The 14,867-nt window shown below is 54.3% G+C and overlaps 1 protein-coding gene across 1 annotated transcript; it reads right to left on the bottom strand.

Moving 5' to 3' along the window:
* Positions 1-3,567: 3,567 nt before the first annotated feature.
* On the bottom strand, positions 3,568-13,073 carry LOC128951098 (cytochrome b5). Its single transcript, XM_054296285.1, has 5 exons — positions 12,915-13,073; positions 7,372-7,500; positions 6,903-6,929; positions 5,604-5,635; positions 3,568-4,727 (listed from the first exon to the last, which is right to left on the bottom strand). Exons 1-5 carry the CDS (start codon positions 13,071-13,073, stop codon positions 4,637-4,639), a joined length of 438 nt encoding a protein of 145 aa, XP_054152260.1. The 3' UTR covers positions 3,568-4,636.
* Between the last annotated feature and the right edge of the window lie 1,794 nt (positions 13,074-14,867).

The raw sequence follows: 14,867 nt of genomic DNA on the forward strand, positions 1-14,867 counted from the left end.
AATAACCATGCTGAGGCAGGTCAGCAAAGCACATGTACCAGATTCCCTGGGATCCAGTCAGAGCCATAGAACTCCTCTTGTTTTGTGGGCCCAGAAGATGGAAAAGCCGTGGGAGCAGGCTGCAGCGGTTCTGTGTCATTGAGGTATTTTCTCTCTTTATTATAAAGTTCCTCTTCCTGCAGAAGCAGCCGGAGAGCAGCAGGTGTGAGGGGGAAGGAGCCTAAAGCGGGATCGTGGGGACAAATTAGCAGGTGCCTGCAGAATATCACTAACCCCGTCTGCGATTCCGGAGCCGACGTAGGTGTTTTATTTTCTAGCGGTGTTAGAAAGACTGTCAGAAAATAATTAGGCTCTGTCAACAGTTCCCCTATTCCCAGATTACTTACGACTTCCTGACTCATTAGAGCTGCCGAGGCTGGCAGGAAACCTGTGTTATAGTAATTTCTGTTAGTGGTGTCCCTGGAGGAGAGACAACACGGTGCGGGTGACACCAGCGTGTGACACCAGCGTGCGACACTGGCGTTGGCTTCGCACTCGTGATGGAGGCACCGGGGCTGTGCAGGGTGGTCACTGCTGGCAGGAGGCACCGTCCCTGTGTCCCCGTGCTGGTGACAGGGAACAGGACACTTGGCTGCGGGGCCGACGCTGGGCAAGGTCCAGCTGTAGGTGCACGGGACTTGCTGGTGTCCTGAAAGCATTCCTGGTTTGTGAGCGTTTTAAAACGTAATCCCGTAACGTAAATCCCGTTAACGGGGTCCTTCCATTTCATCCTGGAATAAAGCCACCACAGCCTCCCTGCGCCAGAGCGGGAGCTGCCATGTGCAAACACAACCTGGCTGTGTCAGGACTCTTCTGGGGCCCACTGGCCCCTGAATTTTACCAGCTCTGTCTCAGCTACCCTGCAAATCCTCCCCAGTGCTCGGAGGAGCAGGACCATGCGCAGTACTGACCCTGCAGCGCTTGAAAGCAGATTTAAAAATAGTTCTGAAATCTTGTTTATTTCTCTGATTTTTGGATCCAATTCCTCTAGATCAAAGATAAATAAAGTTTACAGTCAGACGGTGCCTGCCAAGAACACAAAGCCCAACGTTCCTCCCCAAAACTTGCACTTCCCACTCAGTTCATGCCCTTTTCCCCTCCATTATCTCAGCTGAAATCCAGGACCAAAGCAGATGTTCCCATTGATTTTCCATGCCCTTTTCCCCAGTCAGCACCTTGCTGACCTCCAGCTCCCTCCTGTGAGGCTCCAACCAGGTACTGCTGTCCTGAGGCTGCCTATGGTACCGTGAGATCCATAATTAGACAAATTTCAAGAGCCTGATTCTGCTGACAGCCATGGGGGTGGGATGTTACATCCTTTTATAAGCAGACATGCAAATAGAACACAGAATCTATGGTCTCCATGTCATCTTTCCATTGAAAACAGCCCTCCTACACTCTCTTCTCGTGGAGGTGTGAGTGGGGGAGCCCTGGGACAACAGGGCAGCGGTGCCACCGTCACACACCATGTGGGTTCTTCCAGAGAAAACCCCTGCCCATGGCTGCTCTGCCACCTGCTCATGGCCCTTCCAAAGGGGTGATTGGGATTATCAGGGTGATGCAGGGAGCTGCCCTGCTGCAGATTTTGAAACGCCCACTGTAATCACAGCATGGAATATTGTATGGACTCAGGAGCTGCCTGTGCAGAGCTTAGCCCCAAACTGCTGCTTCCCCAACACCCACAGGGACCATGGGTCACTCAGCCACACACGGTGCTATCATCCCTGGCACAGGCTCAGCACCAGCTTCTGCCAAGGAGAAGATTCTTCCTCTACCAACAGGAAGGCAAATCCCTCGTCTGCCACAGCTCACCAACACTGGATATTTGAGCCCTGCAACATGGGGGTTACACATTCCAGGGTAACAGGGATGGAGTAACTAAACATCCCACACCTGGGGGAAGACAAGGTCCTGTACCTGTTTGTTTATAATAATGAGTTTATTGAACACAGCAAACACACAGCCTGGCACCTCCTGCCAGGCAGACAATCTCCAGGTACAAGAAATGGCATTTAGTGGGTGCCTGCATCACGGAACATGCACCAGCTCCCCCCAGGAACACCCTCAGACCTCCCACCATCCTCCACAAACCGTCAGCCCAATTAACAGTTACATTCTGCCAGCCCAATTAGCAGTTCCATTCTGTGTCACCAAGGAACTCGGGGTGGTGCAGAGGCAGCAAGGGCCGCACTGCACTCCCAGGCAGCCCTAGCAGGCTCACATTAACCACAGGAGATGCCTGTGCTCGCATTTGCAGCTCCTCGCTGAAGCTCTCCTCCGCAGCACCTGAAGGGAGCGGAGCACAGCCCAGATTGAATTCCACCCACAGAGGTTCCTGCGGGGTGAAAGCTGAGACGGCTTTGTCCCGGCTTTGTGCCGGCATTGTGCGGAGACTGGCGGCAAACAGGGGCTGTGCGGGTTCAGCGTGGGGACAGAGCTGAGCTCCTCTGGAATCCTGACACAGAGTGAGGAAACAGGCTCTGCTCATGCCTCCCTCCTGCCCGAGCCCTTTCACACCTGTGGGAGCCATCCCTGAGGCAGGAAGGGAATGAGAAGAGGCAGCCAAACCACCACACCAGAGGACACCTGGAAGCACTGGGCTCTCTCCAGCCGCCTCCACCCCAGACATGCTGCCCCTTGTCATTAATGGAGAAGGGAGGAGACTTCCATGTGGCTTCTGCAAATGCATCTAAGCACCCCGAGCTCTGTGAGGAGCTGGCACATGTGCAGATAAAGGCTGCTTGGGGTCCCACAAGGCACTGGACAAGGATCTTACCAGCTCCAAGAAGCCTTGGAACAAGACTGAGAGTCTTCCCTGGGCAATTAATCCATTAAGAGGAAAAAAGGTTCCATAACATGTGGGAATGGACAGGCAATTTCCCCAACAGTGGAGCATCAAGAGCTCAGAGCAAGGGTCAATAATGGCAAGAAGTTCTTTAGAGCAACCAAAATGCAACTGAATGTAGACCACTGCCAGGAAAAGGGCATTAAAAAAAAGTCTAAATCCAGGTAAAAGTGTTGCCTATGGAGACAACAGGTGTGTTTCCAGCATCACACCTGCCCCGTTCCTCAGGCCAGCCTGGTGCTCCTGGATCCAAACCATCTGACCTTTGTGGAATCTTGCACTGCCCTGAACAACCTCCACTCAGCAGGTGATACTGTTGCCAACATGTGCCTTCCAGCTTCAAAACCTTTCCCTAATACAGAATCCACTCTAAACTTCCCCAAACTGAGTTCATGGTTCACAATTTTGTGTTAAATGTGAAGCCCCGGCAGTGCTCTTACTCCAAGGTCCCTGGCCTTCAGTTTTAAAAAGCAGAGTGTAGGTCTACATCCCAGAATTTCTTATACACAACCTTTGGAGGACGTGGTAGTTTTGTGGAAGAGAGAAGAATCCCCATAACCCATGGGAGGTTTTCACAGCAGGACCCCAGGGTATCACTGCCCTTTCTGCTGCAATCCCAGGGGTGATCAGCTGTGCTGGAGGTCTGGATTGGGAACCCCTGTGGGTGGCACAGCCCTGGGCACCAGGACACCACTTCCCTTTATTTAGCAGATCCCAAAGCCCAGATCAGTGTGCTGGAAGAGCTGGAAAGGTTCCTGCCTCAGCACAGGAAGCAAACTGTGCACTGTCTGCACTTCAAGGCCGACTGCACAACACACAAAAACAGGGCAAGAGGGAAATACTCTCCTCTATTCCCAGACAAAACCAGCATTATCCACAAATCCCAAATGCATTTCTTTTCCCTTTTCATTTTGGGAGAAGAGACCAGATTTAATTGTCGTCCCCATCTGGTGCACATTCACAGTACGTAAGAATGAGTTTGGTTTCCTGTACATGTGTCAGATCATGACCTCAGGGAGAAAGAAGAATCTGCATTTCCAGAAGCCACACGCCAGTTCCCACTGGCTCTGCCACGCACAGCACAAAACACCCAAACCAACCAGGATTCAGCATAAGTTGCTCACAGGATATACATTCCAAAGGGACAAGTACAAATATTACAAAATGAACGGAATCACTTTTAAAATCCATGTATTTGTTTAACCGTTAAAAACAGACAGGAACAGAAAGAGGAGGCCAACCCAACAACTCCCTGCAGCTCCAGCTGGTGCTGCCTGCACGCTCTGGGAACGTTCCTGCAGAACCAAACTCTGGACATCCTTGCTGGCAAGGGCTGGAGACACCTGGCAGATGGTTCCCGACTGTGTGAAGGGCTGAGGCAGAGCCACAGGCCCGGGGCAGCTCTTTCATGGTGTCTGGCTTAACGCAAAGGCATTGAGAGAAAAGGTTGTCTGGGGTAAAGTCAGAGAGCGAGAGAGAGCGAGAGAGAGCATGAGGGACACCACGCCAAGGGCAGGGAACAACAGGAGTTCCTCGTTCCCTGCCACGGCAAGAGGGAGGTACAACAGATCTGTGGGTCCCAGAGTTAGGACAGAGTTTGGAATTAGCTTGGTCCCATGGATATCAACATCACTTGACAGACTCAGAGCTAAAAGCAAGGCGGGAAGGCTAAGGGCAGCAGAACTCCACGTGTTGCACACACACACTCTGTCTCCCTCTTCTCAGGCTGTCTGAGGCCCCAGCAAGGCCAACTCAGGAGCTTTTCCCATCTGCCATGTAATAACGATACATTAAACCTAAAACCAGTGCTCCAAAGATGGGGATCAGCCATGTCGACCAGGAACTACAGGGAGAGAAAAAAAAACAACAAACTAAAACGTGCACACCACAGAAACCAGAAGAAAGCACCTAGTTAATAATCCATCCCCAATATTCATCCCTTGTTGCACATCCAGGGAATGCCTGGGAGCTGTACCCACAGGCTGGCCCCTAAGCATGGCCACAGCTGGGGCAGCCCCACTGTCCCCAGGCACAGGCTCTGCCAGCCCCCACAGGAGTGGCCTCGTGCCTTATAAAATAGCAGCTGGGTGGCTGCAGTTCCCAGCTTGGCACATCCAGAGACCAGTGGGGGGGGTTTGTTGTTGGTTTGGTTTTATTTTCCTTAAATAAGTCAGGCTGTAATTTGTGTTGTACAAACAACACTGTTGACTCAAGGATGGCAACGGCTACAGCTGTGCCCCAGTAAATCTGCCTTGCTCACACTCCAGAGGCTCACCCTCAGCAGCCTCCTGAACAAAACCTCCTGCACGAGCTGCATGAAACCAGGGCCCTGAGCTGGTTTTATGGATTTTCATCTAGACTGGGCTGATCATGGTAAAGTCCTCCAAAACCCCATCCATCCCTGTGTTGTGCCACCCCTGGGCCCACAGAGACCACCCAAACACCCCCTGTGGTTGCAGAGATGCAGCCAGTGCCAATGAACACCAGCACAGGGGGCAGAGAACTCCACACACTGGCACGCTGGCTCTGCCCAGCGCAGAGCTGGGCTCACATCCAGCAAGGGAGGTGCACGCTCTGGCACTTGCCCTGGAGGATCTGCTTGCCAGGACACTGCAGCACATCCCCAGGGACTTGCCTGCCCTTTGGAGTTAACGTGCAGCTCTACAAACAGGCTCCCATCCCCTCCATGTCTCACCCTTGTTTTCAGGAGATACTGTACCTGGTTTGGTCTGAGGATGTCCTACTTGAATTCTGGAGGAGGAAAGAGTGAGTTAGCAGGGGAACAAAGAAACATTAAGTGTGTGCTAATAAGACAAGCCTGAACGTGTGATTACAAATACAGAGGGAAAATCACCCTCCCCTCCCAAACACCCCCTGTCACCAGCGTGGCTGCTTTTGGGGATGTCTGCTGTCATCTTCATGTTCCTTCCATCAATCCAATCGGTCCCACCCAGTCACCAGCTTCATGCTGGAACTTGCACCCCTCTCAAAATAAAACCTTGCTTATTGCATCACACTTTTACAGTTTTGGGGTGGTTGTGCGCTTCCCCCTTATTTATTTGTACATTACTGAGTCTCTCTCTTGCTGCCATCTTTAAATTACACTGGAACCTCCTTCTAATACAGATTATGCACTCTGGAGAGAGCCCTCAGCTGTGCATAACCTGCTGGACTTATTGATCAGAAGAAAAAAAATACTTGAATAAAGTATTTAACCCAGATCCAAGAGAGCTACTCGGATCACCATTGATTTCTGTGCACATTTTCAGCATGTGTTTATGAATTGGAGTTGAATGAAACAATAAATTTTAAGGTGAATATGTACATAATCACACAGCTCCTTATCTAAGCATAGGCTTTACCCAGCCTCAGTTATCCTTGATTTCTCTGCAGACAGTTCCCTTCTGGATTCCTGCTGCTCTGTAAGTGGTCCTGCTCAGAGGAACATCTGCTGAAAGCCTTGCTGAAGGCAGAGCTGTGCCCTGTGCAGGCCTCCCAGCCCAGCCAGCTGCGAGGCACATGTTTACCTCCCAGCTGGGATTCTATTTATTGCTTGTCCCTCTCCCCATCCCTTCCAAAGGCATTTTTGCAACACTCTGCTCTAGTCCAGGAGTACCTGAGTGTTAAGCAACACCACTGATCCCTGAGGCAGTTAACAGAGAATTCCTGTTTGCCAGCCAGCCCCTGTTGCTGTCTCCTGGCTCGGAGGGAACAACAAGGAAACCAGTTCCGTGGTCAGGACACAGCCAGAAATGCGAAAAATGGTCTGTGGCTCAAGGTGTGGAAAAAACATCGCTGCTGCCAGCAGAGAAAGGGCACAAAAACTCACTCCCAATTCCACACTGAGGTGCCCACTGAGGTTCAGAACAAAAACAAAGGTAGAATTTGCTTGGGAAATTTATTCGTGTGTAGTTTGCGTAAACATAAAGCCACAAGCTCCACAGGAAAAAGAGGGGGGAAAAAGCCTCCAAAAGACTGACATTAAATAAAAGCAGAAAACTGAAATGCTAGAGCTTACCTTAGAACCTTGCTTTTCACGATCACTCTGTCAGGCGGAAAAAGAAGAAAGAGGTAAGTGCTGACTTCAAAGGGAGGCTGCAGCCTTTATGAGGGAATTGTTCTGTACAAAGGTAATTGCCTGGGCTCAGTTTTCAAACAAGTCCTTCCTTGGCACCCAAAGGCAGGCAGAAAGGTGTCTGTGCCCCTGGGAACTCTCACCCTCCTGAGCTCAGATTTACAAGGCAAAGGTGGATGATGCTTCCACCAGCTACAGAGGGAACCCATGGATTCAGCTCAAGTGCCCCGATTTAAATGAAGTGAGAAATCTGTTCTGAATGGTGGAAGGAGAAGACTAATTTAGTTCAGCTTCCCCAGCAGAAACCCTGAACAACACAGGGACTGCCTGAACCCCTCAAGTAGTGACTTATGTCCCAAGGCACAGCCTGTATCTTTGTCTGGGGGCTACACTCACCGGTGGGGGCACTCACCGGGTGCACCTCTCCGATGTAGTACTGCTTCAGCATCTCCCTGGCATCTGTGGAATGCCCCACGTCTTCAAAGCTCTCAGTGGCATCTCTGCCAGCTTGCTCAAGCAGCACCTCTTCTCCACCTGGGTGCTGGAAGAGAAGAGTCCAGGTGAGCACAGGGCTGGATGCAGAAAGGCAGCGAGGATGTCACCAGCCTTCCTCCCAGCCCCACTGCTGGATGCCTCAAGCAGCACCATCAGTAAAATCTGCCAGAGGTTCAATTGTCCAGGCTCTCCTCAGGAATTCACACACACCACTGCAGGAAAGGACATTCCACTTCTTCAGGTACTACAGAAATGATGTTTGGCTGACTCTGCACACGGGTGTGCAATACTGAACTTGGTCCCGTGCGCAACCACCAGTGACCTGGGGGAGGAAATCATGAAGTACCACAAAAATGACGCTGTTTAATATCACACACTGATGTCAGAGATGCAGAGCTACAACAGCCAAACCCCCAAAGCTGCACAGTGCCAGTGCCACTGCTGTGGGGGGCAGCAGTCAGGGCTGACTCTCAGGTGGGGTGAAGTGGCACAAACCCCGGGTGTGGCTCTGCTGGCTCTGTCCCCTGACAATGTCACAGTTCCAGGCACAGCCTGGCAATGGAACCACAGACCTGGCAAAGGCCAGTCCCTTTACAGGCTGAGTGTGCACCACCAGCTAATCCAGCTACACCAACAGTGGTCACACATCCCAGGGCACTCACAGGACGAACCCAGGGCTCTGGGCTGCAGGCAAGCAGCCCTGAGCTGGAGAAGAGACACTGGGCCGCATTTCAGATCAAAGGAACAACACACCTGCTTCTCTCTGCCACATCCCTCTCATCCCACAGACACAGAGCAGCTGCCACCCCCCTCTTCCTTCAGTTTGTCTGCTTTTGCTGCCAAAGCCTGAATATTCCCCCCAGGCCATCCCCCTCTACCAAACACAGGGGGGACACAAACCAGCCCCCCTGATGGCTCCAGTGGGCTGCTGCAGGCAATCCTGCAATGCTCCTGTCACAGCTCTTCATCTGAAATTGTCCCTTATTGTCCAGGTATGTCACCAAACCAACACAGAGCTTCCTCACAGCCACAAAGGGCAAAGTGGGGGATACAGTTTGTCACAGGCTGAGCTCCATGGCTCATCCCCTGTGTCCAGCCGCAGTTCCCCTGGCTGCCCCTTCTCCCACACCAGCCCTCAGCTCTCTGATCCCACAGGAGTCACAGCAGGGACTGCTGCATGTTACCTGCTCACACTGCTCAGAACAACTGCCCAGTTTCCAGCTAAGATCCACTGAAAAGCTGCCCATTTATCTGAGAGTTTTACAATAACTCCTTAGGGTTGCCTCACCAGCAGTCTCATATTTCAGACAGGAAAATACCTGCATTTTAAGCAGACAACCTTCTTTTCCTAATAATTCACCCTAGAAGGACAGACAAAACCCTGCAGCAACAGGGAACGTGCAGTGGAGCTTTCAGTGACATCCAGTCTCTCCACAGGCAAGAGACAAGAGGAAGGAGAAAATTCAAGAGAGAAGGAGAACAGTAAAGTTCACTCTTCCTTACATCTCTGCCTCTGAAGCCTCTCTCTGCACTTGCTAAATCCACAATTATTTAATTGTGCACATCTGCGTTTTGCTGCAATCTCCAAGCCTGAAAGAAAAAGACCTTCAAAATATTTTGGCATCTCCTATTTCTGAAGGGCTCTGTCCTCCAGACAGCAGCGCTGCAGCCAAACAATTCCCACCTTGTCCTGGCCCAGCAAACACAAACCCAGACTATTTGTGCAGGAAGTGACGGACTGTGCCACAAACCTGCCCAAAGCTGCAGGAAAACATGGAAACAGTGGGGCAAACTGGGGGGGGAGGAAGACTGCTTCAGGAGAAACAATGGCTGCAAAATGTCCCTTTGTGACAAGGAACTGCCAAAAGCAAACCAGAAGGAGAGAGGGGACAATAGAACTGGGTTCTCTGTGTCACTGGACCCTCAGCACACACAGTAACGGGGACTGGGAATGAGGGCACACAGCAAAGGCCTCTGAGAGCACATCCCCTGTTCGTCCCCTCCCCACAAACCCCAAAACCTGTCTGCAAATGTCTGGCTGGGAGCTGCTGGTCCAGACCTGCTGCAGACACAGAGGAGCTCAGCAGCCACACTAAGCTCCAGGACTAATTAGATCACTGTGCCAGGTGAGAGATAAGAACACCAGGCTGGGGAGGGCTGAAACTTTCATCCCCAGTGCTCAGAGTTAAAGAAATAAACTAGGAGGGAAGGGTTTTGCTGTGCAATAATCGTGTCCAGCACCATCCAAGCCAGACCCAAGGAGGAGCAGTCACCTGGAGGAATGCTCCACACATCCTGCACAGTGCTGGTGTAAGGCAGGGAAAAGGTTCTCCAAAAACACCTCTGCCAAGCTGGGGCCAGGCAGCAGGAGGAAACTCAGGTGCCTGGTGCTCCTCCTTCTCCTGAAGAACACTGAGCCTGGAACCAACCGAGCCATGTGGGTCAGGCTGTCACAGCCCAGGCTCCTGCCAGCTGGGAACTGGAAATGGATTCCTGCTCCACTTAGCAGGGGGATCAGGAGCAGCAGCATGTGCTGAGACACGGAGCTGTGGGGGCTGCTCTGGCCTGTGGGCTCAGATAACAGACACGAGAGCTTCCTGGAGAAACCTGCATCTCCACACTCGCTGGTCACATGAGAAAATGGACAGAAACTGTGTCCCTCCAGCAGGACCCTAAATAAACCTTTACAGATTATGCACAAGTCAAAAGCTCAGATTTTGATCCCCTGGTGGTGAAGTGTGAGCCTGACAGAGCCAGAGCTGCTGCAGGAGGTACAGCTGCCCCCCTCACCCCCCAAGCACACAGCCTGCTGCTCCAGCCACAGCCTGCAGGGGCTGACCTGCACCACTGCAATAACAGCTGTCCTGCCGGGGTCACCTACCCACATCTGGGACAAACACATCACCAAGAGGCTCCCTTAGACTGTAAATCAATCCCATTTCATTTCAGCCCCTCCCAGGCTCTCTGAAGCACAGGAGATTGCACCTCCCAGGAACTCCTGCAGCACTTCAGCTGCTGCCTCTGCACATCTCCTGCATTTGGTTCGTGCTCTTACCATTCAGTAAGTGTTGTTATGTGACAGATGTCCTGTCACTCCTCTTACCCCTAATGTGAACTGGGAACTTTAACTGGCCCACGCTTCCAGCAGCACACGGGTTCTGGGCTGGCTGACCTGCAGTGTGTAATCTGCAGGAACTGTGGAGCCAAATTCAGCCTTTCAGCGGTGACTTCCCCAGGATTGCACAACCCCCCCCATGGAACGTGCCAGCACCCTCAGCACTGCCAGCCAGATCTGTGAGCAAAGGCCAGGAGGGGCACCCACAGCTGCTGCTGCAGTGACCAACGGGGCAGGGAGAACACTGAGCTCTGCAGCTGCAGCTGCCCAGGGAACTGCAGCTCCAGGGCACACTGGCACTGCTGGGCAGCTCCAGGGCACACTGGCACTGATGGTGCCCAGGGAACTGCAGCTCCAGAGCACACTGGCACTGCTGGTTCCAGCACTCTGCAGCTCCAGAGCACACTGGCACTGCTGGTTCCAGCGCTCTGCAGCTCCAGACTGGCACTGCTGGTTCCAGAGGCTGCACAGCACTCCCCAGCACTCAGACGGTAACACACACACACACAAAGAGGATTTTTGCCAATAAATGAGGCCTTGATCCCCAGCCCCCCTGTGCCACTCCTGCCACAAGGGCTGTGCACAGCCCAGCTCTGTGTCAGCCACGCTGGCACGGCCCAACAGTGCCCTCATTCTTCTCCCTCTCCCTCGTCCAAGTGGGTCCTTTCATGTCAGGAAAACGCAAACGGGGAAAAGGGCCTGGAAAGGCCAGAGTGAAACACCATCCCAGGGTGAGACACCACCTCAAGGTGGCACCCAGGGCACTGCTAACCTGCCTGGGACTGAAGTGTTTGTCTGGGCTCACTTATAATTGCAGAGGTGCCCCAGGGAGCAGGTCCCAGGCTCCATCTTAGGGAGAACATGGAGGTGAGGACTCAACCTCCCTGCAGTGTCCCCACTCTGAATCACAGCAGAGACAAGTGTAAGACAGGATTCACAGCTCCTGCAGCTGCTCTTCCTAAGCCCTAACCCAGCATTTTCGTACTCAGAAACCAGCTGTGAATGGCTTTTCCAAGCTTTTGCCTGGTCTTCCCCCGCATCTGTTTGGCCTTTGAGCACCCACAACTCCCTCCCACCAAACTGTCCTGCCTCCACCTTGCACATCTCATCCCCCAAACTGCCCTGCCTGCAGAAAAGGAGGCCCAGGGGACCCTCTGCCTGTGCACAGCTCCCTGACAGGCTGACAACAGCAGGAATTCCTTCATGGAAAGGCCTGCCCATTGGCAGGGAGGGTTGGAGCCCCCATCCCTGGAGGTGTCCAAGGAACACCTGGAGGTGGCTCTCAGTGCTGGGGACAAGGTGGGCACTGGGCACAGCTTGGGCTCCATGGTCTGCGAGGGATTTTCCAGCCTGGACAATTCTGTGATTCAGTCATTTTCTGGACCCAAAGAAGAAACCAGATTGTGTCCAACTTCATCAATAAATGCTGAGAGCAAGGCACAGCCTGGAGCTGCCAGTGACCACCCTCCTGCCTGATGCACAGGGACCCTCTCCACAGCAGCTCTGTCACTGCACAGCACACAGCTTCAACCGCGTGGGCCTGAGGGAAACCAGAGCTGGGTTCAGTCCAGCAGAACCAACAAGCTGCAACAAGTGCATTTCAATGAAGTGTCTTCTTTGGAGCTGGCTCAGCCCAACCTTTGTACCCTGCCCTGCAAATGCCACGAAGTCTCTGCTGTTATTTTAAACTGGGACAGACCCCTTTGAGATTTTCATAGAACCACAGAATCACAGAATATTCTGAGCTGGAAGGGATCCACAGAAATCATCAAGTTCAACCCCGGCCCTGCACAGACATCCCAACAACCCCACCCTGGGCATCCCTGAGAGCATTGTCCAAAGACTCCTGGAGCTGTGGCAGCCTCGGGGCCGTGCCCATTCCCTGGGCAGCCTGGGCAGTGCCCAGCTCTCTCTGGGGGAAGAACCTTTCCTGATATTCACCCTAAATTCCCCCTAGCACAACTTCACGCCATTCCCTCGGGCATTACTGTTTTGTTATTTTATTTCCACTCCATTCCCAGCTCTCACCAGTTAGAACACCACTCTCAATCTTCAAAGTCAGAAGACACACGCAGTGAGTCTGGAGGGATTTTCTGTCCCCTCGGAGCAGAGGCGCGGCCACGAGGCCCGGAGAGCCCGCACGGCCCGGCCCGGCGCGGGGAGCTGCCCCCGGGGCACCGGCACGGCCCCGAACCCGGCCCGGGCCTGCTGGTCCCCGGCCCCGGCCCCTCTGTCCCCAGGGCAGCCCCGACCCTGCAGGGCCCTCCCGCCCCTCTGGGCCCCACAGAGCCCCGGCCGTCCCCGCTCCCCTCAGCGCCGGGCCGGCAGCCCCAGTGCAGGCCCACCTCGTCCAGGAACCGGGTGACATCGTACACGCGCCCGTGGATCACCAGCCAGGCCTCACGGCTGGAGTTGCGCTTCGCCACCTCCTCCAGGGTGAACACGGGCGCGGGCCCGTCCCCGGCCGCCGCCGCCGCGGCCTCTCCGCGCCGCCCGCCCTCCATGCTGCCCGGCGCGCCTTCGCGGAACGCGCGCCCTGACCCGCGCCGGCCGCCGTAGCGATGGCAACGCCCCGCGCGAGCTCCGTTGTGCTCGGGGACCAATGGGGAGCAAGCCAGAGGGGGGCGCTGCCGGCGCAGCCAATGGGAGAGCGCGGCGGTGAGCGTGGGCCAATGGGGAGCGGCCGGGGAGAAAGGCGGGAAACGGCGCGTGAGCGTCGCCTCTGAGGCGGCAGCGGGACCGGGACCGGGACCGGGACCGGGACCGGGATCTCGGCCTCGGGCCCGTCAGGCCCGGAACCTCCCTCAGCCCCGGGCCCGTCAGTCCCCGCTCCCCTCTCAGCCCCTGCTCCCCCCTCAGCCCCCGCTCCCTTCAGCCCCCGTTCCCCATTCCTGGCTCCGAGCCGCCCCGTTACCCCCGTGCCCGTCACCAACCCGCCCTCCGCTTTTCCCGTGTCCCTGGCAGTGCTCCCTGCATGTTTGTAAAGCAGGTGTGAGCCCACAGCCCGGAACGGCCGGTGCCGGTGCAGCGCATCCCCAGGCCTGGCTCTGCCCGGGTTCCCAAGCAAAGCTCACAGCCAGGCCTGAGCAGAAACGCTGGGGAATCCTCTCCTTCCTCCAGGGTCAGAGGCTGCTCAGAAGCTCAGGGACCCGAGCCACTCATGAAGCCCGTGGTGGTTTCCCTTTGTGAACGGGCATTTGTGGGTTGTGTTCCCTTGCACTTGCAGCACAGGTACGGGCTGGGCAGTGCATGTTTGTTTAACGAGGGCTGAGGAGGCAGAAGGGCCGTGCTGTCAGTGCTGAGCTGGGAGCAGCACTGGCTGAAGGCTGAAGCTGTGAGCAGGGAGAGCCCAGCTGGTCACACATCCCTCTGAAGGGAGGTCGGGGGAAGTTCTCCGTTTGGACAAGGCCATACATTCACCTACCCAGATACTGGGATGTAAAGGGCTCAGCCTGTTGTGAAACCTCTCCACACTCACCTAGTCAATATTAAATGTTAAATACTGAGCTGCTGCTCCTTTTGATCCTTTCTGCCTACCTTTTCCAGTCATCAGGGCTGTTTCCCTGGTTCTGTGTGGAACCCGGGATCCTCTGACACAGAAGTGTTTCCAGCTCCTTGTGCCAGGCAGCCCCACTCTTGGCACCTCTCCAAACCAACGTCTTTCCTTCTAGATCCTTCCCTTTCCTTCTAGACCCTTCCCTTTCCTTCTAGATCAGCCCAGTTCCAACAGGAGGAGTTACCTTTGCTCAGATTGGTTCAGAGTTTCTGTAATCTACTTCATGGGTTTCTTAGTAAGTGCCTTTGTGCTTCCTCCTCTCCATCCCTCATGCCTGGAGGGTTTCTCTGTGGTTTTCAAAGAAATCTCATGACCCTGCTCCACATTTCCCTTGTCCCCTGTTCCACTGCTCCCTGGTTTTCTGTGGCTCTCCACTGCTTTTCTAAGGCCAGAATGGTCCTGGAAGGGACCTTGGAGCTCCCCCAGGGCCCCCCAGCCCTGGCAGGGACCCTTCCCCTGTCCCAGGTGCTCCCAGCCCCAGTGTCCAGCCCGGCCTGGGGCAGCCCCAGCTGCTGTGGGAGCTGCTGTCCTGCCTGGTGCTGCAGCCCAGAGCCTGCTGAGCAGGGGCCTTGGTGCTTTTCCTGTTCTGTTTCCTGCTCCAACTCCTCCTGAAGGATGTGACAGGCACGAGACCACGGCCACATGCAGATCCTGTTCCCTGGAATATTTTCTTTCATCTGTAATCACTTCATCAAAAGCCATAAATCAGTGAGGGGAGGATCCAGTGCACAGGCACGGCTGC

The sequence above is a fragment of the Melozone crissalis genome, unplaced genomic scaffold (assembly GCF_028551555.1).
Source record: "Melozone crissalis strain CALT ecotype California unplaced genomic scaffold, PUWL_Pcris_2 ptg000007l_1, whole genome shotgun sequence".
NCBI lineage: Eukaryota > Metazoa > Chordata > Aves > Passeriformes > Passerellidae > Melozone > Melozone crissalis.